At 40.1% G+C, this 26,025-nt stretch overlaps 1 protein-coding gene across 3 annotated transcripts; it reads right to left on the bottom strand.

Annotated features, from left to right (window-relative positions):
• Positions 1-438: 438 nt before the first annotated feature.
• SIAH1 (siah E3 ubiquitin protein ligase 1) lies at positions 439-26,025 on the bottom strand. Of its 3 annotated transcripts, XM_082607025.1 has the most exons (3): positions 4,758-4,782; positions 3,037-3,158; positions 439-2,201 (listed from the first exon to the last, which is right to left on the bottom strand). In XM_082607025.1, exon 3 carries the CDS (start codon positions 2,197-2,199, stop codon positions 1,351-1,353), a length of 849 nt encoding a protein of 282 aa, XP_082463151.1. In that variant the 5' UTR covers positions 2,200-2,201; positions 3,037-3,158; positions 4,758-4,782; the 3' UTR covers positions 439-1,350. The 3 variants fall into 3 exon arrangements, with proteins under 3 accessions (XP_082463151.1, XP_082463152.1, XP_082463150.1); XM_082607026.1 differs by lacking the exons at positions 3,037-3,158; positions 4,758-4,782 and adding an exon at positions 25,748-26,025; XM_082607024.1 differs by lacking the exon at positions 3,037-3,158 and having other exon boundaries at positions 4,758-5,351.

Raw genomic sequence — 26,025 nt, 5'->3', positions numbered from 1 at the left:
AAGCAAGAGGAAGGAAAAAAGAAGATTCTGTGTAGGCCAAACAGAGACCATATACCCATTCTTTTACTGTACTTGAGAACAGATCTCTATCTACCAAAATTCACAGTACATAGTACATTGCTTTTGGCTATAAAATACAGAATTTAACAGGAAAATAACTTCGGATTTTAATCAAACTTGGAGCTAAAGCAGACACGTAAGAGTTTTTAATTTGCCAGATATTCTTTTAATGAGAATTATAAAAGACCAAAAACATTTTTTTTGCAAACTGCCTCTTTTTTTTTAAACAAATGACTTGTTTTTAATTACAAATACTGTGTGAGACGATGCCTTCTTTTGCAAAACCAATAAATACAAGAACAAATTTTAAACATACGTGATTTGTCCAAGATATCTGGGGGGAGGGGGAGAGCCTGATTTTTTTTTTCCAGTATTTAAAAAAAAAAAAAAATCAGTACTCCCTAACCTTACAAAGAATAAGTTTGAAGGTATGACTCAACTGGAGAAGAGAGAGAAAGAGAGAGAGATCACTTTATAGTTGCTTTAAATAGCTTCTGATAATTCTTCCGATGTTACCTTTCCTTTCTGAAACTCATATCTTCACAAAATAGTTGAATTTAAAATATTTCTAATGAACTGATTAATGGGGGAAAAAGAAAATATGTATTGAACACATGTATAAATTTTACCATAAACAATTATGCATATCAAAAAGACACTAACTTTAAAAAGGTACAAACAAAAGTGAGGAAAAACCTGAATTACAGAAAAGAAAGTCAAATTTATTTAATGAAAAACTAGAATTAATAAAAATTAGCAAATACACACAAAACAATATACATACACAGCAGCACTCTGTATTGACTCACATGGGGAAAAGCAGCGGTCCAAGACCGCTCAACATGGCTTGTCAGTGAAAGGAAAAAAAACCCACACACACACACACACACACACTCATGCACGCACACGCACACACACGCACGCACACGCACACAAAAAACAAAACAAAAAACAAGAACCCAATATTTTTTAACAGTACACTCAATCTACAACAAACACAAATTCAGAATTATTTTACAATGCTTCCTTTCTTAATACAAAAGATGCCCATCTTGGGTGTATATATATATATATTTTTTCAGTGGTTTACTGTTGACTTATTTTTAAATATATTAGTGTTACTACATGCAACTGTTTCCTGTATTTAACAGCCTTTCCTTTCATTTACCTTCATGTGTCTAGCTTCCACCTACCAAAAGCTTCTGGTTGGTAGGCAGACAGGTGCCTTATTCTCTGTGAAATTGAATGCAACGGTTTTAAACACTGGCCAGAAAATGTTTGATTGCCATTTCAACACATGGAAATAGTTACATTGATGCCTAAATTGCCATTTTCTGCAAAAAGCTGTGCAATGCTGGTGTCAAAGACTAGGCAGTCACTATTCATAATGGCTGTTGCAATTCCCTCATGAATAGATCGAGGAGTGGCTTCCCAAGTCAATCGCCGCCTATGACCATTTAGCTCAAGTCGATAAGCAAAATTTTCAGCTTGCTTGCGTGTTCCTATCAGCTGTACGATTGCAAAGAATTGCTGGTGACCATCGTATTTTTCCTGTTTCTCCAAGACTAACATGAAGTGAAAGCCAAAACAGGACTGCATCATCACCCAGTCAACAGCACCAGGAAGATTAATGTCTGTAGCAAGGAAAACTATATCCTCTCCCTGTAGGGTTGTAATAGACTTATGCTGATGCATCAGATGCGGCATTACAGCATCCAAAGAGCCTTGCCATTTACAGGAAGCACCAGGGCACGGACAGGAATAAGGCCTAAACTCACAGAGCTCTTCGTGGTCTGCTTTTTCTGTGTGTGGCAGAGTTATTTCACATCCAGAAGAGGCATATTTACAAGGGAAAAGTACTGAATTGGCCACCTTCTCCATAGCCAAGTTGCGAATGGATCCCAACGGGCCCCGGCAAGTTGGACAACATGTGAGCTTTGGGCGACAGTTGCTACAAACAAGATGGCCACTCTGACACTGAAGAATGGGTGGTAACACATAGTCAAAGCAGACCGGACACTCAAAAAGACTCGCCAAGTCATTGTTGGATGCAGTTGTGCCAGTCAGGGCAGGTACCCTCTGGGATGGTGTACACTTTGAGGTTCCAGTAGGTAATGCTGTTGCAGTCTGACGGCTCATTTCTGTAATAAAAAACACAAATAAAAATAAAAGGAGGCAGGAGAAAAATAATTACAACTATAACTTGTTTTATATAAATAATGTTTACATGCCAGAAATACTTAAGTTTCGTGCAAAATTTACTGTAAGCAAAAAGGAAAATAGAGTTTAAAAAAACATAAATTACACGAAATATGTGCATTGTACACTGGATAAAATCTCTTTTCAAAATGTTCCAGAGCACATTTAGAATTCCTTTTCTCTAAAAAATGTAAAAAAAAAATCATCCTTGGATGGACTGTATGGAATAAATGCTAAAATAGAAACTGGACCATAAACAACTAAGGAACACTGTACAAGCAGTTTAAGTTCAACACAATCAGTTTTGACTGGAATTCCTCCTCCCTCTCTGTTCACCTGCCTTACTCATTCTATTTCTTCCTGATTCTTAAGTCAGCTGTTGATAGCTCCAGTGAGTTATACGTGATCCAAAGGACCACCAGGGCACTTTGATTAACTCCTCCTAATGGTGAACAGTTATCTGCTCTAGAGGTGTATTTGGGAAAGGGAAGGGGTTACAAGGGGAAGGGTCTACTGCCATTCCATCATCCGTCTCCATGGAATGTTAACACCAGCTAGGTATTAACCTTGTTTCCTACTGATCTGTGCCCCCTTCAAAAGTGAGGAAGTATGGAGGAGAAATGGAGGGCCATCCTCAAATAAAAGATTTGATGCTGGTATTCAAAGAAAGTAAACCATTCTACTCTACTTCCATTCTACAATATAAATCAGGTATAATTTGCAAAGCAGAAGGAGAGTCAGGAAAAGATAAAGATAAAAAGCATCAGAGAGACTCACACAACATTGGGGGTGAGGGATAGAGCCAACAGGTAAAGAACTCCTTGTACCCTAGAGTTCACCAGTGTTGCGGAAGCACTCATCAGTACAGTGATAAAGATTATTTAAGAAATAAATGCCATCTGGAAGAAATGATCAACAATATTAACTAACTTGTTAAGCTAAATGAAAGATAAAACAAGCCACCTTTTCCCAGGAATCTACCTTTGCTAGAATATAGTGGGCCACTTTCTTGGGGGTGACAAAAAAATCAGTCTACTGATGTCCTAAGAGTATACTCCCAATAACCGTAAGCCATATTTCTACAAAATTAAAATTTAACTCCTCAAATTTAATATTTTCTCAATTATAAATGTTATTGTTGGAAAGAATTTAACTTTGAAAAAATAATGCTGTTATCAATGTGACCACATAAATGCAATTTGGCTTCTATTACTCAGACTGCTCAAGGATAGACACCTTAAATGGGGACTGAGAGTGAAAGAACAACAAAAAAAAACCCAAAACAGATCAATTCCACTGTCACTAAAGGTATATTCTAAAGTACAAGGGGAAACAAAAGTACCACAGAATTCTATCATAATGTGGCTCATCACATGGATTTAGGACAACAGGAATCAACTCTCATCACTGAAGCCTTCTATAACCCCGGTATTCCAGCCCAACAAAAGCACTATAAAGGAACTCTGCTGTAATCCAGTTTCCCCTGAGGAGATTCTTTGTGCATATGATGATCCATGCATTTTGTTTTAGGCCACTAGTAAAACAATGGGCTTATTAGCATTGCCAAAATATCCTGTATGTGTGCTGTATGTTTATTTCATGGTCCATTTTATGCTGCTCATTTAAGAGAGCAACATAGGGCTTCCCTGGTGGCGCAGTGGTTGAGACTCCGCCTGCCGATGCAGGGGACACGGGTTCGTGCCCCGGTCCAGGAAGATCCCACGTGCCGCAGAGCGGCTGGGCCCGTGAGCCATGGCCGCCGAGCCTGCGCGTCTGGAGCCTGTGCTCCGCGGCGGGAGAGGCCACAACAGTGAGAGGCCCGCGTACCGCAAAAAAAAAAAAAAAAAAAAGAGCAACATAATAACTGGGAAGTGGTTCCTTGGGCACAAAATAATCTAAGCCACCAATGCCTTTCAAATCACTAAACCAAAACAGCTAGTCACACACCAAGAGGCAGTAAACTCAGTTTGTATTCAACATAATGTAACTATTAAGCAAGAAAAGTATTACTGTTTTAATTTCTTTACCGAGCAAAATAGTTATACATTTATCATCAACAGTTCAGGCTCTTGTTACAATGTACATTATTATTTTTCCAACATTGTAGAAAGCACAACTTAAATTCCTATTCAAAGTGTGAAAACAAGCAAAATGTGGCTTCTATTTCTTGTGAATGGAATTATTACAGGATAGCAGCTACTAAAGCCTCCCAAAGCTCGGAAGGTGGAACCCAGCTCCATCTTCAAACAGAGAAAGAGCCCCAACCCACACACAGCCCTGCAGTAGGAACCAAGGACTCAAGTGTCTGGACAACTCTGCATGAGTCATGACATAACCTCAAGTTTGATTTAAATTGAGAAAAGTACACAGCTGATCAAAGGAAACATCACTGCCAGCTCAATTATGGTGCAGCCATTCCCTGACCCATTTAGATTCCACTGGCTCACACAACTTTCCCATTTCACAGTTTAAGCAACCCAGTCTCTCAATGGCAGTACCTTTTCTCTTCTTTGTCCCAGATGCTGGTAAACAAGTGAGCAAGACGCCCCTCCAGGAGTACAGAAGAGGTAAGGGAGGCTTCCCCGTCATGAGAAGCCAGGCAGCTCATAGCCTTTCCCCCAGAAGTAAAGACGACTTGCAACAGAGGGCCGTCCTGAACACCTTTTGTTCCTAAACATGTCCCGGGTCAAGTTTTCAAGAAGGGAAGGCACGTGCCCTGTTCCATACACTGCATTCAATACTCCTCAGAAGCACTGGCTACAGAGGCAGAGAACTGAAGCCCCCATCCTGTCTCAAGAGGAGCCGACCACACCTCCCCATGAGCTCAAATTCGCCTGCCTCTCCAAAAATGGGAGCCATTGCTGAGCTGTCCTCTGCTGGGCCCTAAACCTTCGTCTGTCTGTCTCGGAAGTCTATCTTCCCCAAATTCATCGGCTAGGCTCCAGCCAGCTCGGTGAAGGACAGGACTGTAGGGTGCGTGGAGGCGACCGGACGAGGAGTTGCGCTCTCGGTGCCAGCTCGAGCTACTATTGCAGGGTCCGGCCCGCAGCTGGGAGAGCCCGCTCCACGCAGAGCGTCAGACGGCCGCAGGAACGCAGTGCTCAGGGCGGCGGCTGCCTCTGAGGGCGAAGGGCGGGGCGGCGCACGGGGGCGGGGATTAAGGCTCCACCCCACTCAGCCTAGGGCGGTTCTAAAGCGGGCAGCGCGCGACTCCCACCAGCCACCCAGCTGGGCTAAACCCGAGATCCCCGCGAACCTGGCAGACACTGCGCACGCCACAGCATTTCCACTAGCTTACAAGTAGGTCGAAACACTCCGCTTCTGTAGGCCCAAACAGTCAGATATCGGCAATTTCGGCTGGTTTCGGCTGGTTTCAACCCAAGATCTGCACAGAATATATGGGAAATCCGTGGCCAGACAAGCACTCTTCTCTGCACTACACTCTCCCGGTTAACCGTGAGAACGCTAGATTTTTATACAGTAAAAACATTCTCCCTACTTCCTTCAATAACTATTTCTCGGGCGTCACCTACCTTATTTCCTCAACTGTAACTCACTTCCCCATTTTTACCGCACCTTGTTTTAAACTCCCCCTTCTCCCTTCGAGAAGACTTCGCAGTGAGAGTAGTAAACACACATAACCATATTAAACTCCTGCTTCAACCTTCAAATTGAGATTTTATTCTCTTCCCACTCTAGGAAGGCCGTCTTAAACGGCCTTATTAAACAGAGTAGCTTGTTTTGTTTTTAAACAAGCATTACCCTTGCCCCAGTAAAGTCCAGGGCCTCAGATTTGCATTGCGTCAGCTCAGGCATTCAGAGGTTTAACCTGTCATTACATCATGCTTAGGGCAGCCTTTAAAGGCAGCAAGAGCTGGTAGTGGGGAGTGAACCCTATGCTGCAAATTGTAGATTGCCCATTTTCAGCATAACATTTTAACTCGAATCACTTACCCCCACCCTATGTAGTGTGTTCAGTCACCTCAACCTCATTTTGATATTAGGAAATCATTAGGAATAGAAATATAATCGAAAATAGTCTGTTCACTGACAAATATAAATTACTATTACCTAGGTTTTTATTTTCTAATACATATTCATTCTATTCAACAGTTAAGTCTCAGGTTTCTAGAGCAGGAGACTTCAAATGTTTTAGGCAGGAAAAACTCTTTCCAAACAGAATTAAGAGATTCTAAATGTGTAAAACAAATAAAAAGGATGACAGATTTCTCAAGCCAAAGAAAAATTTTTTCCCAAACTTCCAAAGGACCTATACAGATCCTTACAACACTATCTGACAACCATTAATCTACGGACAAACCTCGCAATAAGTGAGTCAGGACAGTAAAAATGTGAGTGTGCTGGAGCCATCTACACTTGGATTCAAACCCAGTCTTCACCACCCACTCAGCTGTAAAACTGGGACAGTATTTCCAGCCTTGCATGGCTTTTGTCTGGATTAAGGGAGATGGGTAAGTTATATATATCATAGGTGGTACATATTCCAAAATATGTAAGTACTCACACAATTCCAAAAGTTAACTTGTTTTGCCTGAGGTCATCAATTAGTTAGAGACATATAACTTGTGGGTTCCAGATATGTACTCTAAAAGATGCCTTTAGCTTGTAAGGTTATCAAAAATGTATACCAAAGATCAACTGCCATTTAACTAATTTTTAGCCCAATATAGAATTTCTCCACTAGGTAAAACATTTATTTAAACTGGTTTTACGAGGGAAAATTTCACAAACTACATTACACTAAGACAAGCCCATAGAATCCAAAGTTAGCAAAAATCCAAAATTTACCAAGAGTGCACTGTTACCTACCCTTTCTAAAATAAAGCCTGCATCTCAAGCCCTGTTTGGTATAAAGTTTAAACAGATTTTAATTTAGATAAAAACAGTTTAGAATCAGCCTTTACTGTTGCCTTAGTAATTTCAGAGCATTTAACCATTGCTTTGCCACATTCACAAACTTATGATAGAAGTAAATAGTCTTAAACTTTTATTCTCAATTTCATGGGGAAACCTTTGTTTCCTATTATAAATTATAAATAACTGATGAAGAATTTCTCTGATTAAAATGAATACACAACAATGTTGTGCTTTTCATTTTCTTGCAGTTTACTAAAGTTACTGCAGCCTGCAAATAATGGCCCCCCTCAAAGATGTCCACATCCTAATGGTTTGTCTACCTCAGACGAAATTAAAACTAAAGCAAGTCTCCTTAAAAATTCAACAGCTTAAAATGCCAAAAGTTAAAAATCAAACTTTGTTATAAAACCATAATGCCAAGAAAAAAAATTAAGCAATCTATTTTTAGTTTCCAGAACTGCACCAAAGTAATGGGAATTTTAAAAAATTATACAAAGTATTTTCCTAAAAGCTCTATTTTCCTGAAGATAATTCAGAAGACGTTGTAGCCACAGAATCAGAGTTATGTGTCCAGTAAGAGAGATGATCTGAAGTGGGGAAAACCCAGGACAAAAGACCTGATAGAAGACCTGTAAAACCAGAAGTCTGAACAAAGGTGATGACAGCAAACGGAGAGGAACATGCAAACCATAACTTAAATGTGTAAAGCAAAGTACATTTGCTTTTTAATGCCTAACACTGTATTTTGAGGCTTCTACACCTGGTTAAAAAAAAAACCAAAAACATATACTTAACCAGAACCCATTAGGCACTATGCTAGATACCAAACTGTAATAATGGATGAAATGCAAAGTAGAAGTGAGATCCCTGTGACACATCTAAGAGATGGAACTCTCATACTCTGCTGGTGGGAATGCAAAATAGTGTCACCATATCCTGTCACTGCAGAAAGTCCTATTGGAAAGCATGATTCTACATCCTAATTTTATTTTACTAGCTATTATCCTTATTATTTTTATTTCACATTGAATCTACATTAACATCAAGAATGAAAGTATTAACAGCTCCCAAAACGAGGCAGGTCATTTAATGTGCTAATAGTGAAACTTTCCCTTTCCCACCTGCCAGGATAAAGACTGTACTGAACTTCAAAACTTTTGTCAAAACAATCATTTAAACCTAACTGCAACCATTCTGATTTCATTTCTCACAACTATATCGTAAGACAAATACCCATCTTTTTCTTCCCCTTGAATCCTTAATTATGATTCATTTTTTGGTATGGCCATAGTACCTCAAAAAAGTTTTCAGAAAGGGCATGGAAGCAATTAAGTCTCAGTCTTAACAATCTGAAGCTCTTGCACAAGCTTAGAATTCTAGTTCACACCCTTTACCCCTAGAACTACATAAATTCTGCTGTCTTCTGACATGTAACTATGTAGATGAAAAATCTAATGTCATTTTTATTCGTATTCATTTGCAGGTAACCTTTTCTACCCTGACAGGTGGCTTCTAAGACTCTTATCTTTGGAAGAAATTTTCATCAAAACATCTAGATATATGCCATCAGCACTTGCCAAACACCAGGTGAGTATTTCCAATCCCAAGCCTTAAGTCTTTTACCTTTGTGGACCTTTCTTCTAATTGTTCTTCGACTCTTACCATTATTATTCAGTTCTTTTCTTCACATAATTCTGATACTGACTCTCCTGGATCTATCTTCAGGTCACTTACATATTTTTTTCTCATAATTCCAATCTTTGTTTTGCACTGCATTCCAAGAGAACTCATTAAATTCTAATTCATAAATTTGATTTTGCTAAAGTTACCTATCTCTTGATATGCTAAAGCATTTAATTATGTAGACACCCTCAATTTCCAACAAGGGAACAGAGAGTTTGATGGCAGGAACGGCTACTTCCCCTTCCTTTCCCTGAAGTTGGAATGGCCACATAAATTCATACTGCATTGCTCTTTTACTTCCTTAACCCCTCTATTAAACTTTTCATGTCCCTCATTGGAGCTTCATTGTTGGTTGGTTTCATTCTTACTGCTATAACCTAAATGGTTCCAGGGTCAGCAAGTTAAATACTGAGGCAGAGGAGGGACTTTCCTCCATTCTCACTAAAACAGCTGCCCCAAATATTTATTAATAAGCATACTTATGTACCAGGTATTGTCCTCAATGAGCTTCCAGGTTAAGCATTTACCCCCTGCATTACAGACAGGAAAATAGATTTCAAAGTAAAGTAAATATTTCAGATCACAGAACTACTTTAAGAAAAAAAAAAAAAAAGGAAGTTGGAGCTATCTGATTGAGGAGGACTTAGAAGGGGTGACAAATGGCATCCTAGGCAAACAGACATTATGAAAAATTTTAGACTTGGAAAAGATCTTAGCCAACTCTCTCATTTTCAGAAGAGAAAAATGATACAGAAGTTAACTTGCTAGATGTCGTATAAAGTAGGTCAATGTTCTAATCTGGGCAATGTTATAATTTCCTAGATCCTTTCAAAGCAGATATGCTTTGGATATTTTCTAATTCAACTTGAAACATTAACCTTTTCTGAATTTAAGTTTAATAAGATTCAACTGTCTTGCTTTCCCTCCCAACACAGGAGAGATCCCAATGTAGCCAGGGGAAATTAAAAAAAAAAAAAAAAAAGATGGGAGATAAAACCTGAAAACCTGAACAAGTAAGAGTTACCTTAAGTCAGCTCCTTAGAGGGGCCTTTCCTGATCACTTTATTTCTAAAGGCCAGATCACCCTTCTTACTGTCTTCATATTATCTCTCGCCATATGAAATTCTCTTACTAAATAACTTACTTATTGTCTATCTTCTGCCCGTCTCTCTCTCCACAATACCAGCTTTTCACTGATAACAGCAATTCTCAAACTTTTTTGGTACCAGGAACCCTTTACACCAATAACTGGCAAACTACAGCTACAGACCACTTGCCTGTTTTTGTAAGTAGTTTTATTGGAACATAGTTAAGCCCATTCATTTACATATTATCTGTGACTGCTTTCAAGGGTGGAGTTGAAAAGTTGACCCTATGACTCCTAAAGCTAAACCTATCTGGCCATTTAAGAAAAAAATTTGTCTTTACTGCTTCAAAGTTTTAAAAAATTATTGAGGACCCCAAAAGAGCATTTTGTCAATGTGGTTTATATGTATTAATATTTACAATATTAGAAATTCAAGCCAAGAACTTTAAAAATATTTATGTTAAAATTACCATCACATTTTTTACATAACAAGTAAAAATCTATTACATGTTAAATGTTTATGAAAAATAACTATCTTCCATAATAGGGGGAAGAGTGTTTATGTTTTACATTTTTTGCAAATCTTTTTAATATCTGATGCAATAAAAAATACTGTTGGATATTTAATATCTGCTTCTGCAATTAATCTGTGAAGATACCACATGTCATGTAGCCTCTGGGAACCTCACTTTACTCTCATGTCTCATTATTGTGAAAAAAAGTTTTGACCCTCAAAGGGCCTTGAGAACTCCCAGGATCCCTGAACCACTAACTTTTGGCTCAAGAGCTCTGTACTACAATATAAACTTCATCAGCACAGACCTTGTTTATTTTGCTCACGCTTCTATCTCCAGCACCTAGGACAGTACCCAGCCCAGACCAGGTACTCAAATATTTCTGGAAGGAATGAATAAATCAAGTACAACAGTATGAAAGATTCCAAATAAAAGAAATAGCATGTATACAACCAGAACTCACTCATCCCTGATGACCCCTAAGGTAGAATATATCTGTTACTTGATATAACATTAAAGAGAGTGAATTCACAACTAAGATTTAAAATTCACTTTAAATAACACTATTTTACAACACACTATGCTTATCTTTGACAAAGGAGCAAAAGGCAACACAAATGTTGGTGCTGCAACAGCTGAGTATCCACATGCAAAAAAAAAGGAATCTAGACACAAATCTTACACCTTTCACAAAAATTAACTCAAATGGATCACAGATCTAAACGTAAAACACAAAACTATAAAACTCCTAGAAGATGACAACACAGGAGAAGATCTAGATGACCTTGGGTTTGGCAATGACTTTTCAGAAACACCAAAGGCATTGAACCAGGAAAGAATCAATTGATAAGCTGGACTTGCTTAAAAGTAAAAATGTCTGCTCTGCAACAGTCAGGAGAATGTGAAGACAAACCACTGATTGGGAGAAAATGTTTGCAAAAGACATATCTGATAAAGGACTATATTATCCAAAATACAGCACAGAACTCTTAGAACTCAACAAGAAAGCGAACATGCCAATTAAAAAACGGGCAAAAGACCTTAACAGACACCTCACCTCATCAGATATACAGATGGCAAAGGAGCATATAAAAAGGTGCTCCACATCATTTGTCGTCAGTGGAATGCAAATTAAAATAAAAATAAGGTACCATCACACACCTTTTAGAATGGCAAAATCCAGAACACCGACAACAGCAAATGCTTGTGGACATGCGGAGCAACGGGAACTCTCATTCATTGCTGGTGGAAATGCAAAATGGTACAGCCACTTGGAAGGGAGTTTGGCAGTTTATTCAAAACTAAACGTATTCTTACCATAAGATCCAGCAATCATGCTCCCTGGTATTTACCCAAAGGAGTTGGAAACTTATGTCCACACAAAAACCTGCACACAGATGTTTATAGCAGCTTTATTCATAATTCCCAAGACGTGGCAGCAACTAAGATGTCTTCCTATAGTGAAGAGGTAAACTGTGATACATTCATACAAAGGAATATAATTCAGAAATTTTAAAAAATGAGCTATGAAGCCACAAAAACATATGAAGGAAACTTAAATACATACTGCTAAGTGAAAGAAGCCAGTCTGAAAAGGCTACATACTGTATGATTCCAACTATATGACATCATGCTGGAAAAGGCAAAGCTATGGAGGCAGTAAAAAGATCAGTATTTGCCGCCAGAGACTGGGCAGGGAGGGGATGAACAGGTGGATCACAAAGGATTTTTAGGGCAGTGAAACTATCCTGTATGCTGCAGTTGTGAGTACATATCATTATACATTTGTCAGAACTCATATAATATACAGCACTAAGAGAGAACCATTAATGTAAACCATGGACTTTGGGTGATCATGATGGGGCAGGGTGAATACAAGAAATCTCTGTATCTTCGGTTCACTTCTGCTGTGAATCTAAAACTGCTCTAAAAAATAAAGTCTGTTTTAAAAAACAATAGCAACACTATGTGGTGAAGTAAATCATTTTATCACCATAAACACAGTCTAAAAAATTGAATATATTTTCATACCAATTCTCTAAGTTTTCAAAACATTTGTTTGTGACATCACAGTTCCATAAACCCATTCATTCCTAGGTAGTAGTTTCATTTTTTAGTAATGCACCACTGGTAACCTACCTTAAGAATATACCTATGCATATACCTATATCAGTTACTTTGATATTGGGCAAAACTACAATATCCTGGGTCTCAAGTTGCTCATTTGTGAAACAATAAAACTAACAACAAGATTTTTGGACTTTAACTGAGATCAAGTATGTGGGAACGTTTGGTATATTATTAACAACACACTCAGTGATGTTTACAGAGCCATACTAGGAACCCTGCAAGGAATCACTAAATTAAAAAGACCCCGATTATATGGGATTTTACCGAAAACTGTTGTTTCAACGTACTGTGTTCATTTTCATAACCTCAACTTGGGACTGTCGGAAACATGATAAAGATAACAGAGTTTGCTATGAAAGAAGCTTCAAACTGAGCATCTACCAACCTGTAAGGCTTCATGTCAGCAGCTTTATATACAGTCTTTATTAAAGACTCATAAAGAAGGGTGTATCTCCATTTTGCAGATGAGGAAATTGAAGATCAGAAAAATTAAGAAGTAATAAGAACAGAGCCAGACTGCTTCATTCCTGAATCTTATTTTCTTTCAAATAACTCTAAAAAAAAGTATGTATAATCTTCTCACTCTGGCACAGAATATTCAACTTAGCATACAACTAATCTTCAATGTTTATAAAAATTGACCCCAAAAAAAGTTCCTTAAAGTCGTTAAATTAAAACTGTAGTCATAGCAAGTAGTTGCTTTTTGAAATTTTTTGTATCAAAGTGGTATAATTTAACAGTCATTAAACCATTAGACATTAAATCAAAGCAAAGAGTCGAGAAGAGAGGTAAGAGCAGAGAAATAAAAGAAGCAGGGGACTTCCCTGGCGGTCCAGTGGTTAAGACTCCACGCTTCCACTGCACGGGGTGCTGGTTCAATCCCTGGTTGGGGAACTAAGATCCCACATGCCACATGGTGTGGCCAAAAAAAAAAAAAAAAAAAAGAGTAAAAGAGTAAAAGAAGCAGGAAGAGGGTCAAAAATAGGCTCTCAACTTTTTTATGTCCTACCACATATCACTAAATAGAATTTCTGGGAATTCACTTGAAATTACTGAAACCATGTCAGTCATGATTACAACACAGTCACTACTGCGATATAACCAAAGCTCACAGTGTCTAGATAAAAGCAGCCAAATACTATTCACTTAGTTACATGTCCAAGTTTGAATACAACTGTTCACTACCCTGATTATGTTTTATATTCTCTTAGGATGTAAAATTGTCACACATTCCAGTAGATCTTTGCTCTTTTGTTCCATCTTGATGTTAAGCTACACTTTTTAAATCTTCCTCATAAAATATCTTGTACCCGGTTCTGCACTGTAACATTCATCTTCCCATTCTTCCTGACAAATAACGGTAAGTAAATACACACATACGTACAGAGAACAAAAATTTAAGGCATATCTAAATTGGTTGTAACCTATGAAGCGTTGGTGATACTAAGCTAAACAGAAAAGAACACATTGCTTGAGACGAAGAAATTAAAGAAATGAGGTAAAAAGTCACACCAGAGTCTTAATATCAATACACTGATATTGATAGCTCTTTACTACTATTGCAGAAAAATAATGGAATTTATAGGGGGAAATGCCATATTAAAAAATTCATGGAACCTTATTCAAAAACGAAATTATATTCCTTTGAAAAAGTTATAATCTGTGTCTTCATAAGCATCACATCTGAAGTTCTAACCAAATCATTTTAGTTATTTCAAATAAGGATATAACACACGAATTAACTTAGACTCTAATTTTCCTCAAACTAAGATTCTGTTCTCAGGGTGGGTGCCACATTTCTCTACAAAAATTTTTGTTTGGGCTTCCCTGGTGGCGCAGTGGTTGAGAGTTCGCCTGCCAATGCAGGGGACATGGGTTCGTGCCCCGGTCCGGGAAGATCCCACATGCCACGGAGCGGCTAGACCCTTGAGCCATGGCCGCTGAGCCTGCGCGTCCGGAGCCTATGCTCCACAACGGGAGAGGCCATGGCAGTGAGGGGCCAGTGTACCGCAGGAAAAAAAAAAAAAATTTGTTTTATTTTCCTGTGTTTAATAATCTAAAAAACAGCATTAGCACATTCTGAATCATCTGAATCCACCTGTTAGCCATGTAAATGAATGTTCCTATTTACATTTATGGTCACACTAGCTCCAAGTTGGTACTACAGTACTCTAATTATGGGAGGCTAAAAAGAAGTACAGAGGGGGACCTAATGCATTTGTGTGAAGTGAAGCCCAAATGACATCATGGTTTTCACTGAAGCACTTACACATTGGTAAGAAAATGCATCATGTGGTGACCACAGCATATGGGATAAGTTTGGTGTGCTTAACTCAGAAAGAACTCACAGCATAATAGTCAATTCCATAACTCACGTTGTTTCAAGACTTCAGTTTAGCAGGCAGTATTCAATACTTCCATAAATTAGTATAATTTGAATTTTACTGGCTTTGTAGTTTTGTTTGTACTTAATTTGTAAGTTTTGAGCTGTCACCAACATCTGACAGAGTTGATCAGATCACTGGCTCCTGCCTGGTATTGATTCCTGCTCTTCTCCCCAAAGTCTTGAATTTGGGAGTTGTCCATGGCCCACTTTTCTTCACTTTGGTGATCTCATTCACTCTTGTATTTTTTAAATTCCACTGATACTGCCACGGACTTGAACATTTTTATATCCAGCCCAGATTAAAAAACAAAAACCCTCCAGATGTGTCTTAAACCCCAGATGTGTACACCCTCCTAGACATTCCTACAGGGGGGTGGCCAAAACTGAACTCCTTACCTTCTCCCAGACTACTCAACCAATAGCCTTCCCCTCACTTGATGGAAACTCCAGGCTTCCAGATACTCAGTCCAAAAGCCTTCAAGCCTTCATGTCATCCTTGATTCTTCTCTACACATCCTGTATCTAAAACCACCAGGAAATCTTACTGTACCTCCTTGAAAAATATATCCAGAATCCAACCACTCCTCACTACCTCTACTACTATTATATAGTCTAAGCCTCATTATCTCTCAACTGGATTACTGCAATATCCTTCTAACCAGTCTCCCTGCTTCCATCCTTGTTTCCCACCCCACCCGCCAGATTCCAAGCACAGCAATCAAAAAAATCCATTGAAATCTCCCATGTGCAGGTAATACATAAATCCTACAACAGTCTATAAGGCCCTACACAATATGATGATGTGTCCCATTACTCTTTTGACTTTATCTCCTACCTCTTTCTCCCTCACTCACTGTACTAGCCTCCTTGTTCCATAAGGCTAGGTTGCTCCTTTGGGCCTCTGCCTTAAAATACTTTTCTCCTGGATACCCACATGACTAACCCTTTCACCTTCTTCTAATCTTTGCTTGCATATTACCTTCTCAATGAGGCCTACCCTGTTCCCTCTATTTAAAACAGTGCCCAGCACTGTGCCCACTGACCCCTCCTCCTAATCCTTGCCCATTCTACCTCTCTTCCTCTTCCCTTCCCCTCCTCCATTTCTAATCTGTTGTCAATAAAATGTATGACCTTCTATCAGGCTATACAATTTACTTATTTATTATGTTTGTTGCTGTAGCCCCCCTCACCACCTGGAAAATGGGAATCGGTCTGGTTCAATGATGTGTCCCAAACATTTAAAACGGTGCCTGACACACAGTACAGGTTCAATAAATATTTGTTAGATGAATAAATAAATTAGAAGGCAAAAGAACTTTGGACTTTTGAGCAGTAATATCCAAAGCTAGATGCAACAGAGCAATACTTTTTAAAATCCACAAAGAAAATGATTAATTAACATTCTAGAAATTCTGTGCCCAACCAAATCATCCTAAAAGTGTCAAGGGCAGAATAACGACGCAAGGTTTCAAAACATTACTTACATCCCCTAGATCCTGGAGAGGAGTAGGGGCAGGGAGTTTTTCTTTAAAAAATAAGCCTAGTGAAATATTTGATTTTTAATTATTGTTCATGTAAAACTCTTTAGACTAAAGGAAAAAGAAATTCAAAACCTTGATATGAGAACTGTCACAAACTGCACATGCATTACTTAAAAAATTATAAATTTGTTTTCAAAGATTTGATTCCAAGTATTACATAAGATGTGCAGAAACAGACTTTCCTACACTGTTGGAAATGTCCACTGTGAAGGCTTCTAATAAGATTTGGCAGTTTGTTTCAAAATATAAAGTTTGAATACTCTTTGACCCAGTAGTTTCTCTTCCAAGAGTCTATCCAATGATTTACACATTGGCAAAGCTGTATACATATGGATGCCTACAGCAGTCCTGTTTGTAAGAGCAAATAAACTGAAAACAGCCCTAGCTTAAGAAAGTGATTAAATTATGGTCCATACAACAGAACACGATGCTGCCTTTTTTTCTTTTAAAAAAGGTAGACTCATATCTACTAACATATAAGAATCAAACTGTTTAAACAGGTGGAGGAAAAAAACAAGCCCACAGGATATATTACAATCCCATTTATGTTAAAAGAGAAAAAAAGAATTAAGTAAATATGGACATTGACATAGCTGTCTATTTTTATATATGTACTCATGTGTGTACATACCATGTAATGGGACAGAAAAGAAACCAGAAGGGCATCCGAATTGCAGAATGTGGTTTAAAGACTTAAGAATTGCAGAATGTGGTTTAAGGACTTAAGGTAAGGGTTTAGAGAAGGGGAAAAGGAGGTCAAGTTTAGAACCAGAAATCACAGAGAACAGAGATGGGGCCACTTAACTACAAGTACACAAAATATCAAGAACAGAAGGATACAGACCATAAGCACAAACTTCATTATTTGGAATTATGCAGTTCAAACATGTATAGTTACTGACAAGTGGTAATCATTAACGGGAAAATATCTACAAGGATTTAAGTCAGATCAAAGGAACGGACTTTAAAATGTCTATGGCTGTCTCAAAAAAATGTGGAACACACATAGACTAGAAACTACACCAAAATGTCTACAATGGTTACTTTTCAATTATCACATTATGAACGATCATGAGGAAGGTGGGGGCTGCATTTCTGTATGCATTTCTCAAATGTTCCATAAAACATTTAAATTACTTTGGTGATTAATAATTAAATTTTAGTGCATATTTTGTGTCCCCACACTTTCCTGCTAACAAATTGCTAGTGACTTCATACACACATTTAAACACTGAGAGATCAAGAGTTGATTTTGCCTACTGCACTTTTTTTCTTAGTTTTTCTCTTAAAATGCCTCAAATAGATGAATACTTACTTATAGGGAAAAAATTATTTAAAAAACAGCTTATTCACATTTTTTAAAACCCACGTATTTCAAATATGTATATATTTTAGTTTATACTTATAAAAATACCTAAATTTAGCATTTTAAAAGTTAATGCTAAGACAAAATTTATCTGCTCACCTCTCCAAGCAAAATCAAAAGAACACTGTCTACAGAAATTAACTCAGAACTATCTGTATTAACAAGATATCCGAAGCTGTCCCTAACAAAACTAAATCAGGGACCCTGACAAAACAAAAACAAAAACAAACAAAAAAACCACAACCCAACTTTAGCTGAGTTCAAAGGAGCTAAAAGGTAAAACACAAAGGGGGAAAAAGGCAAGTTTTTAACAATTAGATTACTTCATTTAAACCAAAGATTGAAGTAAAAAATGTAGTGTACAGTACACTTAATTTCACTGTATCAACCATTACTACCTAAGCCTGTCAACATGACAATAATAACTATAACAAGTGCAGGATAATACTTCCTATAAAATTCAAGACTGGCATTAAATTTTTCTAATTTTCTAAGAGACTATTTCTCACTGGCAATATCTGCTTTATAAATATAAATTAGTTCTCCAAAGATTTTTCCTCCACTTCTCTTTCTAGTTCCATGTGCTCCCAACCCCCTACTATTCAAAATAAACAAAAACAAAAGCCACAAGTAAGTTCAACATGACTGGGCAACCTCAAACCTAATAAAAGGTCTTTGCCAATATCATTTTGGACACTGTGGCTCAAACCTAGAGAATAAATTGACCCCCAAATGGACTGTATTATCTAGTGATGTATCATTCAGCCTAGAGTTCCTGAAGATTTACACACACACACACACACACACCCAAAAATCAAAATAAAAGTAACAGGACACATGGGAGCTGGTCATGATAGTGTGTGAAAATGCATCAAGCTGTATCCTTAATATTTGAGCACTTTTCTGTATGTAGTTATCCTACACTTCATCAAAAAGGCTTACATTGGGGGGGGGGGGAAAGTAACACTATTGCTCTAGGTATTCTAGAATCTCCTGAGAACAATAAGTATCAGGAGTCATAGCTGGTAACACATCACAGAATCTCTTCTCTCCTCCCCTCTGCTCAGTTTCTCAATCTCTCTCTCTCTACTATGTGTTTAACCACGCCATAGTACAGTAATCACTAACTATAAATACTCAACCGATGGCTTCACCCATACTTCGTTTAGAAAATACAACAGAAGCCATCAAATGCTGACTTACCACTTCCTTTCCTCCCCTTAGAATGGAAGAAGTGACCCAGGCCCTTGGGTAGTGTCCTGTCACCTTCTCAGACTTCATACTCCTTCTATTATCCCTTTCTCACATCAATCTCTCCTTCTTTTTCTACTGGACCATCTTCTAACACCCGAACATGCTCTACTATCTCCCATCTGGCTTCTGTGATATTCCTTCTACCTAACTGGATCATTCTGGATGTCTCATAGATATCTTAAATCCAACATATCAGAACTTTGAGTTTATTTGCTATCCTTCCATTTTCTGAGTTTTTATTGCTATCTGTACCACCACCACCACCCCCGCCCCCTCTAGTTTTTCCATTCTTGGTAAATAGCACCATGATCCACACAATTGCTCATGCCAGAAACAACCTAATTCCTTCCTTCCCTCACCTCTCATATCTAATCCATCAGCAAGCCCTGTTAATTCTGTCCCCAAAATACATCTCAAATCCATCCACTTCTCTTCATCTTCACAGCCACAACCTTAATCCAGGTTATAATCAACTACGGTACTTCCTGATCAAAGAAATGGCCTTCTAACCAATTATTCTCCAAACAGCTAAAGCAATCTTAAAAGTTAAAAGTAGATTATGTTACTACTTTAATTAAAACCTTTTGATGGCTTCTCAGTACACTTAAATTCACATTCCGTACTCTGACTCTGCAGGATCGGATCCTTGCCTATCTCTTCCCCTCATCCATCTGCTCCAGAAACACTCTCTTCTCTCAGTTCCTGGAACAGTCCATGTTCATTCCTGCCTCAGGGCCTTTACCTCTGCTGCTGCTCCTTCAACCTGAGATGTTCTCCCTTCTCTCCTTCAGAGGACTAGCTCCTTATCCTTTTAAGGTAGCTTGAATATCACCACTTCTCACAGCAAGTCTCCCTCCCACCATTACTCTTTGCTCCTTTATAATACATATCACAATTTGTAATTCTTTTCTCCCTTACTAGAATGTAAGTGGTAATAGAGAAATTAAATAACTAATTTTTAAATTATTTAAGCACTTTCTCTGTGTTAAGTAATGTGCTTTTAAATGCAAGTGTCCCTGCTTTTAGGCAGTGTCCCTGCTCTCATTGAGCTTAAAGTCATAAACACACTAGTAAGTGACAGAGGCAAGAGACACATCCAGATCTGGCTCTTAACCACTCAGCTACACTGCTACTCTAGCTTTAGGACACAGAGCAAGGAGCAGCAATATGCTTCCTAGCTGTTCACATGCTAGTGGAAACTAAGGCTTGGAGAGGTTAAGTCATGTGCCCAAAGTAGCACAGACATTTGAGAGATTAAGTACAATCATGAGCAAAGGCACAGAGGTGTTTAAGTGTGGTGAATGTTCAAGAAACAAAAAGAATCCAGTTTAACCAGATATGGCAAAGAAGAAATGCTGGAGGATAAGGCTAGAAGAGCATAACTGAACATTGTGAAGGTATCAGTCATTCAATAAATATTTACTGAGCACCAACTACACGCCAGCAACAGTGCTAAACTCTAGACCAACAAGGGTGATCAAGGCAAAGTCCTCATAGAGACTGCAGTCTGTATCTGGGGAAGCAAGTAGTAGAGAAAAATTATAGTTCAGGGGGCTATCGTTGTAGTAGGGCCAAGCAGAAAGTGCTATGGGAACACAGAAATATGACATCCAATTCAAGGTGGGGGATCCAGGAAGAGTGCCTCAGCTAAGTGATGTCTAGGCTGAGATTACAGAGCTTAGTTGGAAGACAAAATATGGTGCACACAAGCACCTGCAAGTACACAGTTGAAAATGACAGGAAAGTAACAAAAGCCAGCTCCAGAAGGGTCTGTGTACTTACTATCTCTATGTCAAGGAACTTGGGACTTTCAACTGAAGGCCTTAAGTCACCTATGTTAGAAAGCTCCCTTAAACGGCAGTGGGAAAAACTGAAGGGAGGAGGCAGACACCAAAAGCAGACAGACACTTAGAAAGTAAAAGAGAAGGACTGAATGTACATGTGAAAATGAGTGAGAGACAGAAGCAACACGATTTGAGATAACCAGACAGTAGAAAAATCGGGGCTCTATGACTCACAGGATACAGAGGATGACAGCCTTGGATGGTTGGAAACAAAGGCTTTAGTTTTAGACACATAAATCTGAAGCACCTTGGTACGTGAAAGTGGAAAATGATGTGCAGGGAAAGACACAGTCAAAAGAATGAGAAGACAGACCACAGACTGGGAGAAAATGTCTGCAAAAGACAATTCTGATAAAGGACTATTATCCAAAATGCAGCACAGAACTCTTAAAACTCAACAAGAAAGCGAACATGCCAATTAAAAAACGAGCAAAAGACCTTAACAGACACCTCGCCTCATCAGATACACAGATGGCAAAAGAGCATATGAAAAGGTGCTTCACATCATTTGTCATCAGGGAAACACAAATTTAAACAAAAATAAGGTATCACCACACACCTTTCAGAATGGCAAAATCCAGAACACTGACAACACCAAACGCTGGTGGGCATGTGGAGCAACGGGAACTCTCATTCATTGCTGGTGGGAATGCAAAATGGTACAGCCACTTGAAAGGCAGTTTGGCAGTTTGCTACAAAATTAAATATATTCTTTCCATATGATCCAGCAATCATACTCCTCGGTATTTACTCAAAGCAGCTGAAAACTTCTGAAAACTTATGTCCACACAAAAACCTGCACACAGATGTTTATAGCAGCTTTATTCATAACTGCCAAAACGTGGCAGCAACTAAGATGTCCTCTGGTAGATGAGCAGATAAACAAACTGGTACACGCCCAACAAGGGAATAATACTCAGCGCTAAAAAGAACTGAGCTATCAAGCTATGAAAAGACATGGAGGAAACTTAAATGCATATGACTAGCTGAAAGCAGCCAGTGTGAAAAGGGTACATACTGTATGATTCCAATTACATAACACTCTGGAAAGGACAAAACTATGGAGACAGTGAAAAGATTAGTGCTTGCCAGAAGTTAGGAAAGAGGAAGGGATGAACAGGTAGACCACAGAGGATTTTTAGGGCAGTGAAAACTCTTCTGTGTGATACTATAATGGTGGGTACATATCATACATTTGTTAAAATTCATAATACACAACACCAAGAGTGAACCATAATGTAAACCATAACCTATGGGTGAGAATGTGTCAGTGTAGGTACATCAATTGTAACAAATGTATCACTCTGATGGAAGATGTTGATAATGGAGGAGGTTATGCAGGAGTGGGGCAGAGTACATGGGAAATCTCTGAACCTTCTGTTCAATTTTGCTGTGAATCTAAAACTCCTCTAAAAAATAGTCATTAAAAAAAAAATGACCTGCGAGCAAGAGAATACATGGGTCTAAGTTTCACAGCAAAGAAATCTGAGTGTCATAAGAATACAGTAGTAGGTCAGGAAACAAGTCTGTACTGAGTGTTAGGCACTGAGGACACAGGAATAAAAAACCACAATCCCTGCACTTTTGCAGCAGAACCTCTAGTAACTACAGCCATGGAAAGCCAGATGATTCAAAATGCATTAGAAAAATCTCTATTTAAAAGAAACCACTGGACTTCCCTGGTGGCGCAGTGGTTAAGACTCTGCATGCTAATGCAGTGGACAAAGGTTCAAGCCCTGGTCCACGAGGATCCCACATGCTGCGGATCAACTAAGCCCGTGGGTCACAACTACTGAGCCTGTGCTCTAGAGCCCGCGAGCCACAACTATGAAGCCCACGCACCTAGAGCCCCCCCCCACTCGCCGCAACTAGAGAAAGCCCGCGCACAGCAATGAAGACCCAAAGCAGCCATAAATAAATAAAAGACTTGACCTTTAAAAAATAAATTAAAAAATAAAAGAAACTGGGGCTTCCCTGGTGGCTCAGTGGTTGAGAGGCCGCCTGCCGATGCAGGGGACACGGGTTCGTGCCCCGGTCCGGGAAGATCCCACGTGCCGCGGAGCAGCTGGGCCCGTGAGCCATGGCCGTTGAGCCTGTGCTCCGCAACGGGAGAGGCCGGGAGAGGCCACGACAGTGAGAGCCCCGCGTACCGCAAAAAAAAAAAAATTAAAATAAAATAAAATAAACTATTAAGGATGACCTTTAGAGAGGAAAAATTTATACCCAGTTGCTGAGGGTTTTTTGGGGTGGGGGGGAAGGAAGGGTAGGAAGTCTGCGGTTTTCCCATATTGATTTTGTTTGTAATGAGGTCTAGACCAAAAATAACCAAAATTTAAACATTTTTATAAGGTGTGTATGGACATTCCGTAATTATAACTGAAACTGTGTAACAGATCTCTTAAGAAAAACCTTCAACCTCTAGAAATCAAGTAAATCAACTGCTTTAAAATACAATTTTAAGTGGTTGCTTTGCAAAGTTACTAAACTTACTTTGTTACCGTCCTTATGTAAGACCTGTTTTCAAAACACTGTATAAGCTGAAAATAAAATCCTGTTCTTCATATTATGTCATTGTTGCCATAGCTAGATATTTCCTTTGTAACTCCAATTAATTGTAGCCTAATATTCTTTTTAATTAAAGATATTAAAGAATATTGCTCTACAACAATTTTGTAAGAATTTCCCAAAGCTTAGAGGGAGAACACATTACACTGAATTGAATTAAATTTCTGAATTTGTAGTTTGTGTAATACTTATCCTGAAAAGTTCCATATCTATCAATTATACTTCAGCTTAAAATATTATTAAATGTTACTAAATTACGCTGGAACGGTGTCAAGAGGGGTCAGGTAAAGCAATTCTATAATATATCTAAAGAAAATATTTTGGCAAAGCCAACTTTAGGGTTGCAACTAATTATTCCACATCACAAAAATCTGTATCTTTAATTTCCAGAACAAAAAATTACATAATTTATATACTCCTCTTTAGGTCAAAATCTACTTGTCACGAAGTTCTCCTAACAGCTAACCAACATCCTCTCCTCCCCAATTTGAGCCAATATCTGCCTGATAAAATTACCAGACCATTACATTTATCACCATACTAAACTCTGCTCTTCAGTAATGTCCAAAATAGATGGTGACACCACAGACATCTAACACTCAAAGAGACTCACTGTTTCACTCTTCCAAGTTAGTTGAGTCCTCAAAAGCAAACTGACCCATGAATTTCATTTTTTAAATTCCAGACCACACAAGACCTACCCAAATGTCTTACTATAGAAATTTCCCAATGCCATCATCTCCAAATGCCTGGACATTTACCACCTAAACCTCTTGTTTTCATTTTTAAGAAGTAACAAAATGCACTAAAAGAAAAACCCAAGCACTAATGGTTTATAATGTAATTTCACATATTCTGTCCTATGCAGTTCCAACACGCCAAGATAATCTCACAAATTTAGTGATTAAACAACAGCCTTAGCTGTAAACATTTATTGAGCACTTAACCATGGGCCTGCCACTGCTCTAAGCCCTTCGCCTACTATCATCTCATCAATTCTCCCAACAGTCCTATGAGGTAGGTACTGTCATTACCCCTATTTTGCAGATAAGGAAAATGAGGCACAGAGGTTAAGCATCTTGCCCAAGGTCACAAACCGGTGGGGCAGGGCTGGAACCAAAGCAGGCAGTCTGACTTCAGAGTCGTGCTCCCAACGTTCAACTGATGCAAAGAGTTAAAAATTTACCCTTGACAGCCCCTTATCAAGAAATGGTAAATGTTCAACTGCTAGAAACCGTCTGTCCGATCACTGTCCTATATCCGTGCTCATGGCTTCTACGACTTTGACAAATCAGCCACACCATCTGATTTTCCAAACACACAAACTGGACGTCTCTAGATGTCAGAGCAAACAAATTCTGAATCTTTCCAGGCACAGGAAAAGAAAAACCTACGCAACGCTGTGGCCCAGATTATCCACATTCCTAAATTATAAATCTGGGAGAGTCGAGAAAGGGCCCCAAACTACCCGACAAATGAAACCTAGGAAAAGCAAGGTTTACAATAAAAAGCTGGAGCTTCCCTGGCAAGCCGTTCACGCGATCTCCTCTCTAACGACCTAAACAAGGGAGGAGGCTGCATTCTTCCCACCGCACAATGAAGGCTCAGGCCGGAGCGGGAGGAAGAACGCAGCACAATCGGGGACGGCCGCTCCCGGGGTCGGGGGCAGGCAGGGGAGACCAAGGACGGCCGAGTCGCCCGGTCCTGCCCCCGGGCCAGTGCGGGGAGGGGCCGGAGGGAAGGGCTGGCCACTGCCCGCACTCAGCTGACCTCCGCCATGTTGGCCGCACACCCCGGGACCCTTCACAACAAAGACCGGCACCCGGGCGCAGGGCGCGCCGGGCGCCTCCCCCGGCCGGGCCCGCCTCCCGGGCGCTCGGGGGCCGGGCCGGGAGGCGAGGAGGCCCTTCCCCGCCCTCGCCCGGCCGCTCGGGGCAGACCCCCGGCGTGGGCCTGCGGGGCCCGGGGCGCCGGGGGCGGGGGCGAGCCGGCTCGCGGCTCGGGGAAGGGCCGGGCAGGGGAGGGGAGGGGCGGGGGGCGGCGCTCGGCCCGGCGGCCGGGCAGCCGGGCTCCGGCCGAGACAAAGGCGTCCGGCGCCGGGGGCTGCCCGCGCCCCCGCCCGGGCGGTGCGACCCGGCCCGGCCGCCCTTCCCGCCCGCCGCCATTACCGGGCCTGGGAGTTCTAGTCCCGCAGAGCCCCTCGCGGCCAGCTCCTCCCTCCAGGCCGGGCCCCACTTACCTGTGGGCGGAGAGCGCGCCTCGGACCCCGGTCCTGGCTCAAACGCGCTCCGTCGCCGCCGCCAACCCCGGCCACCGCGGGCAGCGCCACCGCCTCTTCCCCGTGCCGACACCGACGGGACACCCTGGGCCGCCGCCGCCGCTCGAGAGCGCGCCCCGCAACGGCCGCCCCGGTTCCCCCCTGGCCGCCGCTGCCGTTTCGCGCGTCCTCGAGCCCGCCGCGCGCTCCCGCTAAATACCACACACTGCGGCGGCCGCCATGAGGAGGCGCGGCCCCGC

This window comes from Mesoplodon mirus (genome assembly GCF_964341445.2).
Source record: "Mesoplodon mirus genome assembly, chromosome: 19".
Taxonomy (NCBI): domain Eukaryota; kingdom Metazoa; phylum Chordata; class Mammalia; order Artiodactyla; family Ziphiidae; genus Mesoplodon; species Mesoplodon mirus.
This window is presented reverse-complemented; position numbering and strand designations above follow the sequence as displayed.

Excerpts from the sequence above, each read along its gene's own strand:
- SIAH1 (XM_082607024.1), bottom strand. The coding sequence starts at position 4,848 with ATGACGGGGAAGCCTCCCTTACCTCTTCTGTACTCCTGGAGGGGCGTC. Across the intron at positions 2,202-4,757 it reads TGGGACAAAGAAGAGAAAAG|AAATGAGCCGTCAGACTGCA; the intron begins GTACTGCCATTG and ends TTTTTATTACAG.